This window comes from Rissa tridactyla, chromosome 2, assembly GCF_028500815.1.
Source record: "Rissa tridactyla isolate bRisTri1 chromosome 2, bRisTri1.patW.cur.20221130, whole genome shotgun sequence".
Lineage (NCBI taxonomy): Eukaryota > Metazoa > Chordata > Aves > Charadriiformes > Laridae > Rissa > Rissa tridactyla.
Window position 1 is genome coordinate 70033897 of NC_071467.1, and position 16771 is coordinate 70050667.

The following is a 16771-nucleotide window of genomic DNA, read 5'->3' on the forward strand; positions in this document are numbered from 1 at the left end:
TTCATTTTCATCCTAAAAAGTAATGCAGATTTCATATATGTTAACTGAGACAGTAAGAGCAGATATGAAGTCCTCTAACTGTCTGTGTCTTAAAGCTCTGAATTTTTTATTTTAGTTTGTCTGGGTTTGGTAGGCACTGACCAGATGATGACAATTCCTCATCACGATAAACATCAGGATTTGAGGTTTGGTCATTTTCCACATTGCTACAAAGCTAGAAATACTTTTGCAACAGAGAGTTCAAGTCCCCAGCCCTCAGAATACTAGGGTATTTCTGTGGGAAAACAAGTTAAAGTCCTTTCTGTGCCTTATTTTAACAGCACCACTGTTCAACGGAACCAGTGTCTCCAGCCTGATGCGTACTTAATTTCTATGAATTGAGAATGGACCACTGCAATGATCTAATTAGCTTTATAACACTTTATAACATAATGTTTTCCAGATTCCAGTCTTCTTTCAATTAACACACATTTTAGAAAATACCAACCTTAAAAATAGAGTCAGCAAGGCTGCAGAATCTGCTGCAATCCTTGGTAAATCACACTCACCGTGAAGCCTTCTTTCCCCTGCTCTGAATCTGCTTGTCTTCCAGCCACTAGATCTTATCCTTTTAGCCAGGCTAGAGAGGCCATTATCAAGGTTTTGTTCCTTGCATTTGTACTGGTAGGCCCTAATCAAGTCATCCCTTAACCTCATTTATAAAGAAGCGCAAAGATGAAGCTTGTTAGATTTTTCACTACCCTTGTAATTAGTGCCATGCCTTTCTCTGAACTTTCTCTAGTTTATCCATATTAATTAATGAACTGTAGACCTCAAACTGGACAGAGTATTCAAGTAACAAATGCACTTGTGCCAAATTCAGAAAGATATGCTTTCTCAATACATCTCTATTTATTCCTCCAAAGTTCATAAAAGTGATTTAAGACACGGAATTGAACTGGAAACTCATAGTGATCTGATGATCAACAAATTCCCCTGGTCAAATGCAATAGTGAATCTTTCTGTTACCTGAAGTCATTAAAGTTGCTATTCGCACAGAATAAATCACAACTCAGGCTGTTGCAGTTATCACTTCACAGAAATACATTTTTTCAACAAATAGGGACAGCATTTTATTTTTCCTGTGCAGTTCATTCCACTGAAACACCTTCAGCTTTGTGCCAGCTTTGGCTGGGTAAGTGGCAGTGAACGGCGGCGTCACTGCTGAATCCTCCTCCTTACTTAACAATGCTTCAACTTTTCAATCCTCGGCAAACCATCAGTAGCTGTTACATGGGTTTTTAGGACGCTGATAAGAAGCTAAGTGCCATAGGGCTGAGAAAGGATGCCATCAAGAGTCCAAGAGGAATGCATCCTTTCAGCCGTGAGTCTCTTTTTACACTGACATTTTCACACTTAAGAATTAGCTACCCTTTAATGCATGTAAAACATGTGAAGTGTTGCTGGTTGATTACACAAGACTTTCATTTCTGAATCAAAATATGGACTACTACCAAGGCCAATCTTCACAGAAATCAGAGGATATTACATTAACACTTCCTAGCTTTATCAACCACTACTTCTAATTTCATCAAAAATACATCAAGCTAGCTTGACATGGTCTGGTTTTCCTATAACTCATGTTGATTGGCACTAATTATACAACACTTCTTTAATTCATTATTAATTAGGCCCCTTATTATTTTGCCCAGAAGTGATGTCAAGCTGACAGACATGTAATTATCCAGGTCATGCCTTTTACCCTCTTTGAATGTTGGCACATTAGCCATTTTTGTCCTCTTTCTCCAGTATTTCAAAGCTTATCAAAAATCAACATTAATGATCCAGGAAGCTCATTGGACAGCCCTGTTGAAACTAATTATCTGGGCACGCCAATTTAAAAATGTCTAAATTTAGCAGCTACTAAAGAGCAACCCCTTGAGTACCTATTACTGGAAATTATTTCGTTGACTTCCTGTTATACAATTATACAACGGATACCTCTTTGAATTTTCCTATCTTTTTACATCACTTAACAATTTCACCACATGCCTCTCACATTAGACCAAAGCACTTTTTCTGATTGTAAAGTAAATCAGTGCTTCTTATCGGCCTTAGTTATGCTCACTCTCAGTTGGGGACGGAAGTGGAATCCTTGCCACATGGAATACGTTTGTGGAAGAAAACCCTTTTCCCTCTGCCAATCTTTCATTTTCAGTGTCCAACCTTCCTTACACCCACGCACTCCAGGTTACAATTAGGTCGGGCAGATCCCATTCTTCAATCACACTGCTGTATTTCCAACATGCCTTCGTTACACAAAAGGGATAATGGCATTCTATCATCTTAAAATTCAAAACCGAAAGCAACTTTGGACTAACCAAGATGTCTATCCTTAGCACCTACCCAAGATCATAGAATCAGAGAACATGTTGGGTTGGAAGGGACCTTTAAACCCCCCCCCGCAGTAAGCAGGGACATCTTCAAGATGCTTTCCATATTTACTCATATGCTGCCAAAGAAGGTATTTTTTTACAGTCTCACTACCCACGCAACGCACTCAAAAAACCAACTCAACCAAACAACACCTCACAGATGTTTATCAAAAGGCACTAAAAGAAAGTCCCTGACCTTACTGTTTCAAGTCAGAATTCAGGACATAATTTAACAGATTAGGTTAAGAGTTAGGACTGTTAACATGAAATCTGCACTACCCATCCATCGATCACATCAGAATTCTCCAATATAACGTTACCTTTTTCACTACAGATAATGAACAGACGCTTAGGGCTAATGATCTTGTTTTGTATCACCATTTGAGGTTTTCAGCTACAGTCCCTGTTACCCCAATTTGTTTATAAATCCATTTTTAGTAGCTACAACACATTTCAGATTTCCTTTCAGCAACTGATGTGCAAGAACTAAGTTTTTACATTTTGTAAGGGGGAAAAGCTTCCGAAGAGCACTGCACAGTCCAAAGATTAAGGTATTCCATAAGTCTAATTAGGTACTAAATCATAGGTCTGCTACCAATTGCAGACTATTTAGAGAGGAGGCACAAAATGCATCTTGTGCTTTTCGCCTCCCCTTAATCAACAATTCCTTCCTAGAAACAAAGACCCCCCCCTTACTTGAAATTTTCTGGAAACGGACTCCTTTCTACAACAAATCAAAGTTTAGTAGAACATATATGGACCAAAAAATCTTTAATTAGAGTGAGAGCATGAGTGTGTTTCTAACTACATCTTTTGGGAGAAAAAAACAACCAACAAAAAAGAAAAACCAACCAAAAAACCCCAACGCAAACAAATTAAAACATTCTGTCCCAATATACTACACCAGGCTTCTACGCTGATTTTCCCCTCATCTTTGTATCTCCAATAGAGGAAACAAATTTCAGTCTTAGAAAGGTATTCATGACAATGAAAGTCAGTGACTTTAATATTTAAATAAATTTAACACAAACGGAAATGATTTGCTGTTAAGTCAAATCATAAGTGAAGACTATTAGAGTTTATGCAATATTTTACCAGGTTGCTATACTATAAAGTCTCAAATTTCCCCTTAGCTCTTTCTCCTACATTTGTAATTAGTCCAAAATAAAGAGATCTCGTTTTAGTTATTAATGACTGTAGTGAAAGCAGTCTAGATTTCTTGATCCACACAACATTAAGAGAAAATCTAGCCAAATGACTGCCTACTTAGATCACTTTAATTTATGCTTTAGACCAAGTGAAAGAGTTTCAGAAAGAACAGGCTTTTGAGTTAGGCACTCTTGCATTGAAGTAGGAAACAAGCATTAGAGGTTGTTCCAAAGAGACAGCTTTATTATAAGATAAGCATTGCTTTTTCAAAGACCTAGTCTTTCATAAAGGGACTGCAGGGGGAAAGCAACAGAAACATGGAAGAGGACAAGGATGAGAACAGCAAGCAAGTTTAAAAAATTTAAAGGAGAAACTACACCCCAAGCCAAACATTAATAGAAGGTGAGAAAATACCTAAAAAAGCTGCAACTAGTTTTATAAATTCTGTAGCGTTTAAATATATTTTCATTTCGTGACTTTCAATTCAGCAGGATTCACTCTGCTTAGGGACGAGAACTTCTTGCTTGAATTCTAGCGCTCACTAAAACGATACCTCCACTACAAAGTGCTGTTGATAGCATCAGTCCTGGCATACAGTTGCCAGGACATCAATAAAAATGCGTGCACAGCAGGCTGATGGAGAGGGCTTTTTAAAGCAGGATGTTGTATCAGCAGAAGGTGTATGGATAAGTGCAGTTACATACATTCGCACAGCATTTGTTTCACACGAAGGGAAACTAACAGCCCCTTTAAAAAAAGGGAGGCGCTTTAAAGCAATATTCCCAGTGTTCCATCACATCATTTCCATATTGCACAGATTACATTCCTGCTTCCTCTGTTGCACTTCCATAATCTGTTCTTCCCAGTGGCAATTTTTGCTTTGTCAGCTCAGCTTTTGACACCTGAACATGGGCGATTTTGGATGGTGATGGATGGCCACGCAAACCTGGAATAATCAATAATGACTGCATAATTTTCAGGAGCAGCAAATATTTTTCCTGTAACTGCCAGTTAAATTCACCATATCTCAAACACCTGAGCTCCATGAGCTGCTTTGCACATGGAAAAATTGATAATCGTGTTCCACTTGCAACCCCCCCCACTGCAATCAGTCAGTAGAAAATGGTTTGGGACCTGGAAAGCCTGGAGTGAAAGCTGTCACTACCTGGGCGTGCAAAGGCCTTCAAGGCATACCTTGTTGCCTGTGCTGCTAACACCGGACAATGCTTGACAAAAGTAGAAGCATGTGAAAGGATGACCATCCAAATCAGAGTGACATTTACAGCAATGATACATATCATGTTTTTAATTCTACTTTTCTTGCACTACTGTATTGCTTCTGATTATGAAAACTGAAACTGCTATTCCTCTCTAGTTCCACAAGTCCTGATGGACCTCCAGAGAGGAAGACGCATTATAATTTACGCCATGAACTTTATAACAAACTGAACGCAGGGTCCTTTTTCCCTGATCAGTCTGTTCCACAGGCAAGACCGAATTGCCAGATGTGCTCCTCAGAATTTCTGGCTTTAAATTTAGACTACATACTCCGAGACCACCACAGAAGTATTTTAAGTGCCTCTCAAACCAATGTAGACCCGACAGCAGGAAACACACCAAAGAATACCAACAACGTGGATATTGCAGAACCAAACTTCTGCAATTGCTTCTATTGCTATTACAGTATGCTGCATTTTATCTGATACTTGCAACAGTATTAAATAAAAAGTGCAAGTGTTACTGGCAGGTCAGAAAGGGGTATAGGGATAACATTTGCTGATTTGGAGAAGCCTGTTACAAGAGCAACTTCCATGACTGAAAGAAGTGGACATATAGCTACCAAGTATATGGGGAAAAGGACGGATGGCCCTTTTTTGTTTTGGAAGTTTAAATACATAGCGCATTTTTACCAAGAAAAGCTTAATAAATGTGGCGGTAAAGAGAAAAAAACCTATATGGTTTTAGTAGGTAACGGCAAGATACAGTTGCTAAGACAAGCTACACATCAATGTAGAATACTTCGTATTTCCATAGTGACAGTATAAACTATGGTTTGTACTCTGGCAATCAGAGCAAGAGACTAGAGTTCCAGCCTGAGTGAATTATCTACAAAGAACAAAACAGTAACTGATAGAATTTAAGCCTGAAAGTTTTATTCCATATCGCTTTCTAGTCTGAATTTGTTGCCTAAGAGCTGTAATGCTGATTTGATACCAATGTGTTTTAGTCTATCCTTGCTTTGATACTGATGTGCTTTAGTCTGTCCTCATAGATCTGTTTTCACATGTATCTACTTGCGACCACCACAGTAAAAGTTTCTGCTTTTCCTCACTTTTTCCTGAAGATCAAGGCTGGCCTTTCCACAGGTATGCAAGATGGTGTGGCTCAAAGTGCAAAGCTTCATATAAACAGCCATCCCCACCTAGATATACAAACTTAGCACATAGGAAACAATAAGAAGCAAAGTCTGAAGTTTTCCTACGGAGATCACCAGAGCGAAGTAGGGACCTCCTTTGTTTTGCTGGTGTCAACAGTGTCACATATCACAAGTACTTTAGGGAGAATGTCCAAGAACAGCATTCCATGGTTGAGACCAGTGGGATGGGATTTGTCTGGGTCCTCAGCAGATGCCGTGCCAATTTAAACATTGTTAATTTATTATGAGCAGCAGTGATCTAAACAGATATATTATTCATAAGAAAATCAAAGGCCCAAGGAGAGGACAACATACGAATACTTGTTTTGGGTCTCTTTGCAGCAATGATTGCACCATGAGAGGTCTGTGCCAGCCAAGACGCTCTAGGAACTGGTAGAGAGCCAGACTAAAAAGGAACCAAATTTATGCTTATAGACAGACACTGCAGGTTCAAGTAATTATTTTATATCTAGAGCATGAGATGGAATTACCAGAAGACTATTTATAATGCCACATTCGTGCTCAGCTGACAAACCATTTGCATAAGGTCAGATAGGCTGAATGCAAGCTACTGGGTTTTATGAAAGGATCCTTTGCCATCTTTGTAGGTGCTCAGGTGCTACTCAAAATGCAACATACACTAAGTCTTCTTGAACTTGGCCACTGCACTAACATCACAAAACTACAACCATCATAACAGCCATCTACCCTCAGTCAGACCCTGGCTTTATAGAGTCAGTGCTCAGTAACCTACGCTGAATTTACAATGCATAGCTCTAATATTACTTCTTAAATCTAAGTCATGACAAAGAATGAACTGAAGGCCAGTCAGATGATCACTGAAACCAGCAGCAATGGAAAGGGGAATAAGAGAGGGAAGGTGGAAGAAGGGGAAGAGACAGAAAGGGAGGTTAAGCTCTTATAGGTGGAATGAATGGAAAAAGAAGGGTGTACATGTGAGTAACTGCAGTACGACCTCTAATCACACAACTTCTATAAACAGAATAGTTCAGACCTTGCTTTAAGCCTGTGTTGATTCAACATCATCTATAAATTGACACAAGCAAGTTAAGCAGCTGTAGGGACACATAATTTGGTTCAATTTGATACCACCACATCAATTTAACTGAAACAACATAAACAGCAGGTTTAGAATCACGCCCCATTAAACTTTGGCCAAGAAGGAATTGCTACCTGGGACCATGTTCCATCACCAGCTTTAAAAAAAAAAAAAAAAAAAAAAGAAAGAAAAAAGTCACTCACTAACAGATTAAAATGCTCTCTGAAGCACAGACCAAAGCTCGGATCCTCCTTCTTCAGACACACGCTCTGTTTGAGAGTTATCCTTATATGATGGAATGCTACATAAGTGAAATTAAGCAGGAAGGCAGATAAGTCCTACAACCAGCCTCACACGTCCTAGGTAGCGTTACACATAGGTGGATGCTCTCGTTGTCAGATTGTCTGTATTAAAGGAGCAGAAGCTGCTACCTGTAATGGAGCAATCCCTACTTTGAGTTTGACAAGACCCAGTTCCTAAAGAGCTTTCAAGGGTGTGAATCCCCAGGAGAATCAGGTATTTACATTCTGATCCTCTCAACTTGAGGACAAATGCCTTCACACCTTTCACATGTGCCAGTTTAGGCAGCTCTCCAGCTCGCACGGATTACCATTCTAAGGCACTGGCTGTTTCTTTTAAACAAGCAGCAACTGTAGCTCCTTAGTTCAGGGATGACAATCTTGCTTCCAGGTGAGTTGTAATGCTGAATATCGTAACATCTTTGTGCTTCTGTTTGTGAATCTAGCCATAGATACTAGGCCATGAACAAATGAAGAGTATCAAACAATGCCAAAAGACAAACACCTAGGATAATTACTCCCCCTGTAAACATTTACATCCAATTCAGTGTTGAAAAGAATACAAATCTACCCAGTAAAAACCAAACCTATGCTGCCGCCAAGGGCTACTTACAAGCCTGTAAGAAGTCTGCCAAACTAGGCAGGACATTCGTTTGATGAAAACCAAATTAACTACAAAGCAGATATTGTAACACCGTTCATCTCTCAAATACTCGACAAGCTAGATTTTAAAAAGGTACAGACTGGACCTTCCATAGTTAAGATAAACATTAAGATAAACACAAGTACTAATCTTGTGTGTCTAAATACAGTGTTTATTTATTGTTAAACATTAACATCTGAACAGAAATCTGCAAGCACACAAGGCTAATCTTTCAATGATGTTTCTGTTTAAACTGAAGTCCACAGTAGCCACACGTTCCGGTCTTTGTATCTTTGTCCTGCAAAAATATAAAAATATATAAAAATACAACAAATGCTCATTTCACTTTATAAAACTTTCAGAAATTACAAATTTTCTTTTATTTACACGCACCCTCTTAAAACAGATCAATATAGCTGAAGTACAGAATTTAATCTTATTTGAAACACTGGAAGTAAGAACAACAGAATGAGGTTCATGCTTGATTTCTGTATCCTACACAGCCTCCCTTCTCCCAGCCTTTTAACTACCAGGTCTAATCTCAACAGTATAATTTTAGAGTCAAGCCAAGTGATATCTCTTCAGCAATAAAGGATACTGGTACTGAACTGAACAACTTAGGTCAGTTTGGTCGTATCTGTTCCAGTGTTTTGAGAAGATAATTTCGTAATTATTTTAATACAGAATAGAATTTGGCCTTTCCACGTTACATCTAGACAGGAATTTTGGACAGTAATGTAAGCTGACAGAGTTAGTTGCAGGAAGGAGGAAAATTCAGTAGAATGCTGGCAGAAATTCTGAAAGAAAATGTTTTGGAGAAAAGCAACAATTAAGTCTGTTTAAAATGTTATTCTCTCCAAAAGATACATTTTTTTTTTAATTTAGATTTTAAATTTAAATTTAGAAGTGTGACTGTGAGCTGTTGTTGAAGTCCTTCCTAACACAACAAAACACAAGACGGTTAGATACACACTCAAGGATCTTCTGTTATCTAGCAACGTAACTCTTTACAGTCATTAAATAAAGTAAACTCATGGCTCCTCTTCCTTAATAACGGATTAGAAGCGAAAAATACAGACTACCCTCCACCCCAAAAGCCTGGATTTCAATTGCCAGGGCAAAAGGAAACAAGCTGGTCTAATACCATTCTCTCTGTTTGCAGACATTAGCTTTCAAGAACTAAACCACAGACATTTTGTCATTTGATTGCTAACACAAAAAGATCTCAAAATTCACAAAGACTAATGCGTTCTTCAAGAAGAACATGGTACAGGTCAAACGAATCAATATAAATGCAACCGACCAGCAGTGTGCTACACAAGTTAACTTAAGACTGAAGAGCACAAGCTTCCTGAGTGTTATGAATTAGAACCTTTGAGCATTTGACTTTGAATAATGTAAAATGAATCATTACAAAAGGTCTTAACTTTGTTCAAAATAGAAATGCTGTTCATTAACATTAGGAGCGATAACAACACTGACGCTAAAGGACACCAGCTCTCCCCCACCATTCTTTTGGGCATTAAGCAAGTGTCAAAGTTTAGGTGAGCAAGCAAAAATTTTAAGACATCTGCAGTCAAGGTCTGCCTGAGAACAGCACCTAAACAACAGGTAATCACTGATTCCACCAAGGTCATATGATACTAACCTCAATATTTTCACTCTCTAGAATAAGAATATACTGGAAACTATCACTACTGTCAACAGGAGGATAAGATGACCTTTATTCTTCACTGATTCTCTGACCGTGATTGAAACATTCAATCTTCAGTACTACCAAGATTCCCAAAGACTGAAAGAGTCTTTTTGGAAGGAAAGAGACTGGTTTGGGTTGGTTTCCCGCCCCCGCCCCCCCCCCCCCTTTTTTTCCTTGAACTTATAAGATTCAAAATAAACCACATATTCCTAGGAATACTGCAAACGTATCCTCAGTCTCCGTGGTGGCATTTAAATAATTAGAGTGTCTCAAAACATGGCAAGCATGTTATTTTTTGGTCTCAAGGCACTGCTTGTACATATTACTTCAGTTAATTTTTTTCCAAAAAAAAATTACTGTCCTATCAAACAAATCAAGATTTCAAAAAGAAATTTCTGTAACTTCAAATGGAAGCCCTCTAACTCTTCTGAGCAGAAAACTTAATTTTATATTAGGCATCAAATAAAATGAGCTTTTCTGGTGGTTACTCCTTTTACTTTGTTAAACTAACATGCCAAAAAGTAGATAACCTTACAAACAAGAATTTACAGGCAAAACATGCTATACGCAGAACAAACACATTACCAAGTTTATGTATACTTTAGGATGTCCCAAAGCTCCACCACCACCATCGCACGATATCACTCTGCTTTCAACTGCACTCACAGGCTGCTCTGCTATCAAATCAATTGCAAAATTCTTGTTCACCTGTAAAAGAAAAAGGAAACTTTCAGATACCTTTCCCACTCGGACAGAAACCAATTCCCATTCACCACCTCCCCAAGCAGTTCCACTTCAGCCATCTTGAGAAGTTCCTGCATGGGTTTCCTCCCACCTCCTTCACCAAGTCTTCAGGCATGCTATAAGCCAGACCAGTGAACTAAGGATGTTAAATTCTGCAAAAGCGATCCCTTTCCCCTGACACACAGGCCACATCACTGCTCAGGTTTACAACATAACCTCAGCAGATTCAGCAGCACGGTGAGCCGGAATAAGCAGCCAAGAACAGAAGATATTTAATTGACATGGCGTCTGTATTGTGCTTTAGCGACTACATGATAAAAATTGCGAAAGACTCACTGCTGGTAAACTCAGAAATAAAGGTGGGACAAGTAAGGTCAGGAGTGAGATAAAAAAAACTGCTGGTAATTTAGAGCCTCTCACCATGCACCTTATTCTATCACTGCACAGGAACCTCAGGATAACATGAATGTGGTGCATATCAACAGTTAGAAAGGCATTAGAAAAAAGAAAAACCTCTAACGTCACTATGTCACTCTGTAAATCCATCTTGCCTACACTTCCTGAACATGCATATCTTTGACAAGTAGGGCTTTTTCCTGGAGCACGTCTACGCAGCCTGGCAAATGTACCCACCTCTGGACAGGCCTGCGACACAGCAACTTGTGCCTCATCAGGACTCAGAGCACCCAGCTGCAGCGCTTTCCTCCCTCACCCACCCCAGCTGCTTCCGACCCACTCCCAGCCAGCACTGAGCAGGCAAACACCCCTACCCCTCCACAAAACACGCTCCAGGAGGGGCCGGCTTTTTCAAAGCTGATGTTATACATGCAAGAATATAAAATGGTTTCAGCTGGAATAGAACTGACTTTCTTACTAGCAGCTGGTATAGTGCTATGTTTTGGATTTGGGATGAAAATAGCATTGGTAAGACACAGATCGTTTTGGTTGTTGCCAAGCAATCAAGGCCTTTTCTGTTCCTCACACTGTCCTGCCGGTGAGTAGTCTGGGGGTGCACAAAAAGTTGGGAGGAAACACAGCCGGGACAGCTAATCTCAACTGACCAAAGGGATATTCCATACCATATGGCATCATGCTCAGTATACACAGCTCAGGGAAGGAGGAAGAGGGGAGTTACGGCATTTGTCTTCCCAAGTAACTGTTACATGTGATGGAGCCCTGCTTTCCTGGAGATGGCTGAACACCTGCCTGCCCATGGGAAGCAGTGAATGAATTCCTTGCTTTGCTTGAGTGTGCGGCTTTTGCTTGACTTATTAAACTGTCTTTACCTCAACCCATGACTTTTCTCACTTTTATTCTTCTGCTTCTCTCCTCCATCCTGCCATGGGGGGAGTGAGCAAGCGACTGCATGGTCCTAGTTGCCGGCTGGGGTTAAACCACAACAAATACGCACACCCAAAGAAGGCACACCCAAACGCTCCTCACCCAATGCATAATTCAATGAGCAATTTTTCTTCCTGGCCATAGCACCAGTTTGGCAATCCCATTGCTGCTTCTTTCCACCTACTTGCCTGTGCCAGTAAATGGTCTGCAAGGCTGACAGAGAAAACCAAACCTGCAATAAACCCAGGCACAAAGATCCAGAGGAGAGGCAGGAGTTCATATTTAAACCGGACCAGCTCTGGGGTAAGCTTCCCCTCACAGCTTCAGCTGCTGCACCAGCCCAACAGAAAGGGTAGAGCCAAAGCGAGAATGGTGGTGTCAAAAAGGGTCCTGTAGTACCTTCAGGATTGTACAAGGGCAGGATAACTCTAGTTAGACTGCAGCTGATGCAGTTTCACAGCTGCCACACTCAAGTCTTCTCACAGCTACTTGCTTTAGGCCCTTGCCAGAGAGCACTGATCTCCCAGTTATGCACACCCAGTACAGATATCAACGATTTTAGCTAACACGCATGGATTTCATTAACAATGAGGCTGGTAGAACTGAGGAGACAATACTGAGGTAACTCTGGGCCCATGGCCCTGTGCCTGGCCACCGCTTGGAGAGACCACGTGTGGCACCCAGGCACGGGCCCAGATGTCCTCACTGAGGGCACCTGCATCCAGAGACTGCATCCCCAGACAAGAAAGCTGCTGAGGCTGGACTGGGCTGATCGCAAGCCAGGCTCGACCACCCAGAGCATACCAAAGGCGAAGAACCAACTGAGAAAGCACAGTTACCAACTCCACAGGCTAGCTTTAGCTTCAGAAACACGACAACGTTTGGACTACAGAGACGGCTGTGAAACCTTAATACCAGCAGATGAAACACACTGGGGGATCCACAGGGTAACAGCAAAGCCCCTAGAGAGAGATCCCATTAATAAGCACAGATGAGGATGGTTTCAGTATTTAACATGTAAATTTCATTTCCACTTCACGATTAAAACCTAGCATCAAAACTTGCTCAGCAGACTTAAAGCTCGGCTTTTGCTGGAGAAGGAAGAACTGGGCTGAACTGAAAACCCTGGGTGTTCCTCACTACACAAATAGTGAGTCCAAAATAAGCTGCTGGCAAAGGCACAAAGCGACCTGCGCCGTACAGAGAATTAGGCTCAAGGAGAGTTTCCTACAGCTACAGAAGTAGCACAGAAACAGGCACTGCATTTGGGAGAAACCTACTTTGCCACTGTCCTCCCAGAAGTAAATTACTTCAGCGTTTTAAGTGACATTTTCATTTAACTATTTCCCATGTAGAATCCCTATTTTTGCCACACAGCACGAGTTAAACTGTATCCACGATACAATGAGGTAAACCCAATACGAAAACTCAGAAACCAGCATAATTAGTTCAGATTAATTTAGGAAGGGAATAATTATACGCCACTACATTAAAAATCCCCCCTGCCTTATATTTAATGCCTCAACTATACATACAAGTTTATAGCATTCACAGTAAGGCACTAATCAGACGCTCGGGCACTGAGGAATACAAGTTAGCTTGAAACAATCTCTACTTCTCTCCCAAAGGGCAGCAGATCCCTCAGGGAGCTGTGCTGCTCAATCGTTAGAACTCGGTGCTAAAGGACTTACAATTTCACGTACTCACTCTATTGATAAGCAGCAGCAACAGGCCCACAAAATAACTTCACAGTAGCTCATGTGGCTGATGCTGGTGTTACTAGACTTTGCTTTTGAGGCTTCGTTATTTCAGAATATTCTAAATTTTAGTTTCATTTGTTACATCACTGTTTCAGCAAATGCTTCCCAGGCTCTGGAAATGAAGTGGCCTCACTAAAAACTCAATTTCAGTCAAGATCAAGATTTTAACTATGCAGAAGCAAATTAATTTTCCAAATTTGCCCAAAGCAGGGAGGTACACAGAAGCTACTTATAAGCTGTCTTAAAAGAAAAATTTTCACTGCAGTGGAAAAAAAACCACTGAAATCCAAAACAGTTTGGTTTTGGTTGTGGTTTTGGGGTTTGGTTGGTATGTTTTTTCTTTTTTGTTTGTTTGGGTTTTTTTAGAATAACAATGAAGTTGAGGACATCAGTACCAGGTATAAAAAACCCACAAGCCACCCCCTCTCCCGCGAGTAAAGGTAGCATGAATTACCTCCTTTTGTCGTCCAACAAATCTAACTCTTCGATAATCCTTTTCTTCATATACCTGAAGTATAAAATAAACCTTATCTTATTGAAAAAGTAATAACCATAAACAAAGAACACAAGGGCTTACAGCACCGTCAAGACTAAATAAATCATTTCCTTAGTTTCAAGTATTGCATCCAGTATCTTACCAGTATGTACAGCACAGAAAAAGTAGTTTCAGTTTCTCTCACACAGGAAAATAAATTTTAGGTTGGAAAAAAGAAAGGGGGTGGGGGGGTTTAAAGCCAGTAAACGGAAGCATTAGCTCTGATCATAGGGGCAAACATAAGATTTGTTACTTATAATACTGTTAAAATACTATTATAAGTTACGTATAATACTCTTCCTTGATCCCACACTGCCAACTGGAAGGTGAGTCAAACCGGGAAATTCACGTTTTGTGTTTATTTACGCTCGAGGGCAGTGACTGCAGGGAAAGAGCCTCCCCGCCGCGCCCCGCCGGCGCTCTCCCCTCAGCCTCCACGGCGGCCTCCCGGCTGGCCGGGCCAGGTCCGGCCTTAAGGAACACGGATCCCATGGAGTCACACGGCGCCGACACAGGAGCAACGTCCGCTCGCAGCTAATGACCCTAACCCTAATTAACAGTCTTTTTAATGAAACCGCACCTTACCTTACCTTACGCACCACCCCGACGCGTTCATCCCCACAGCGGGCACCACACCAGGCTGCCGCTCGCAGCTCCGGCGGCGTTTTCCCGCAGGCGCTGCCAGACGCGGCCCGGACGCGCCCGCCCTGCCCGGGCAGCGCAGCAGCAGCACTGACCCCGGGGCCGCCGCCGCCCTCCTCCGCCCGCCGCGGGCCCACCCGCTCACCTGCCCCGTGTGCGTCACTAGCTCGCCGGTGGCGGAGGCCCGCACGCCGTAGGCCCGGGCGGCGACGGCAGGCAGTGGGCGGGAGGGCAGCCAGCGGCCCAGCGGCAGCAGCCGGCGGAAGGTCGCGCCGGGCGCCGCCATCTTGCTCCGGCCACTTGACCCCCGCCCCCCGCGGGCGGGCGCGCGCAGGCGCACTCCTTGCCTCGCCCCGTGCATGCGCGCGGCTGCTGGGGCGAGCGCGCGGCTGTGGGCGGAAGAGAAGACCAGTGGCGGAGCGGGTCGGTGCACGAAGCTCTCTCTTAGGGCTGGGGGCGGCGTGGAGGCGGGAGGGTGGGAAGGAGGTGAGTGGGGCGGGTGTCCTTACCGGTGCGCTGAACCCACAGGCCCCGAAGCATGCTGTCCCTCCTGGCTAGGGCCGCCGCTGGGCCGCTGCGCCCACTGGGCCTCTCGTCCTTCTCTTCCCTGGCCCCGTGGTGGCGGGCGGCGCCGCGGCCCGCTACGGTGAGCCAGGCCCTGCTGCCGCCGCGGTACGGGGCGGCCCCCCCCAGCGGCCTGCTGGCCCTCCCGCTGCTGTCCGGGCCGCCGCTGTTCCCCGCGGGGCTGAAGACGAAAACGTCGCTGAGGAGGCGCTGCAAGGACTGCTACATCGTCCGGCGGCGGGGCCGGCTGTACGTGTGCTGCAAGACCAACCCCCGGCACAAGCAGAGGAAGCTGTAGCCCGGTGGCCCGGAGCGCTGCGGCGGGGTACCCCCCGGAGGGGAGAGGACGAAGGCGGTGTTCGCCGGTCGGGCCTCGGGGCCCTGCTTTCTGGAACCGCTCCTTCCCTCTTCCCTGGCTGCCCTGTGACCGCCGAGAGCTGACTGCTGGGGACACAAATGGCGAAGTGGTGTCGGTGATAAGGTGTCGCCTGAACGCTGAGGTGTAGCGAGTTAAGTTCTCGACAGCCCTCGCTGTAACTTCAGGCCACGGATGCTGAGAACTGAAGTGGGAAGCCTCTTGTCATCTAAGCCGTGAAGCCTTACTTAAAATCACCTCGCTGTTAAGTTACTAATGGCAAAGCTGAATCATTGGACTCTGAGATACATTTTTGTTTTTAATTAAAAGCAAAATGAAAATAAATGCTGCTGATTGTGAATTATTACAATATACAGTGAATCTTTCTTAAAAAAAACCCTAAATGTTGAAAGCTGTGATAACAGAACCAGTAGTTGCAAACTCTTGTGGGCTCTTAAGTGGCAAATAATATTAAAAATGTCACACTGGAAGACGATGTTCTGACTTTTGGCTTGGCTCATAGGTGAGGTAAAAATTTCTTTTAGCTAGGGAATTACAGCAGACATAATCCCATGTAGCTTCAGTAATGCCAGTGTAAACCCTTGCTGCTTATCACTGTGGGTTTTGAGGGGAGATGGTGGTATTTTAATTAGTGTAAAGTAATCAACCATTCCTTAAATTGTAGTGTTTAGGTTTAGTATAATGATATGTTGACCATTCCCAGTGTATTCAGAATTGTTCTTAGCCTCCTCTTCCTTCGGGGAAGTCCTCTCTGATGTTTCTGGTGTACTTACTATTCTGCAGTTTCCCAAACCTTAACCCAATTTAAAAAAGGCAATACCTGTGAATCTTTGCCTTTTGAGTGGCGTTTGTAAACCATTTTGTGTAGGTGTATACAGTAAAGAAGATAAAAACAGTAATTTCAGATTCTAGCTAAATTGCCTTAGGTTTCTGCAAAGCTTTAGGATCACTCATAAATCAATGAGGCTTCGGAATTATCTTTTTTTCTGTCTTTCTTTTTTTTAATGCAACTTTTCCTGCATCCCTTGAAACAACTCTCTCCTAATAGAGGTGTGGTGAGAATGACTGGGAACAGTAATCCTCAGAGGCATTAGCTTGTGCATGTAAAATAAAATGTAAGCACAGAAATTGC

At 42.6% G+C, this 16771-nt stretch overlaps 2 protein-coding genes across 2 annotated transcripts; one reads left to right on the plus strand and one right to left on the minus strand.

The window, feature by feature from the left end:
- Positions 1–8132: 8132 nt before the first annotated feature.
- Positions 8133–15027, minus strand: NDUFS6 (NADH:ubiquinone oxidoreductase subunit S6). Its single transcript, XM_054192032.1, has 4 exons — positions 14845–15027; positions 13977–14030; positions 10263–10385; positions 8133–8279 (listed from the first exon to the last, which is right to left on the minus strand). The coding sequence occupies exons 1-4, from the start codon at positions 14983–14985 to the stop codon at positions 8214–8216; spliced, it is 384 nt and encodes a 127-aa protein (XP_054048007.1). The 5' UTR covers positions 14986–15027; the 3' UTR covers positions 8133–8213.
- Positions 15028–15039: 12 nt separating this feature from the next.
- MRPL36 (mitochondrial ribosomal protein L36) lies at positions 15040–15963 on the plus strand. Its single transcript, XM_054192033.1, has 2 exons — positions 15040–15122; positions 15228–15963. The coding sequence occupies exon 2, from the start codon at positions 15238–15240 to the stop codon at positions 15559–15561; it is 324 nt and encodes a 107-aa protein (XP_054048008.1). The 5' UTR covers positions 15040–15122; positions 15228–15237; the 3' UTR covers positions 15562–15963.
- Positions 15964–16771: the final 808 nt, after the last annotated feature.

Coding starts and splice junctions, on each gene's coding strand:
- NDUFS6 (XM_054192032.1), bottom strand. CDS start 14,985: ATGGCGGCGCCCGGCGCGACCTTCCGCCGGCTGCTGCCGCTGGGCCGC. Junction 14,031..14,844: donor TAGTGACGCACACGGGGCAG/GTGAGCGGGTGG, acceptor TTTATACTTCAG/GTATATGAAGAAAAGGATTA. Junction 8,280..10,262: donor CTAAAGTATACATAAACTTG/GTAATGTGTTTG, acceptor ATATTTTTGCAG/GACAAAGATACAAAGACCGG.
- MRPL36 (XM_054192033.1), top strand. CDS start 15,238: ATGCTGTCCCTCCTGGCTAGGGCCGCCGCTGGGCCGCTGCGCCCACTG.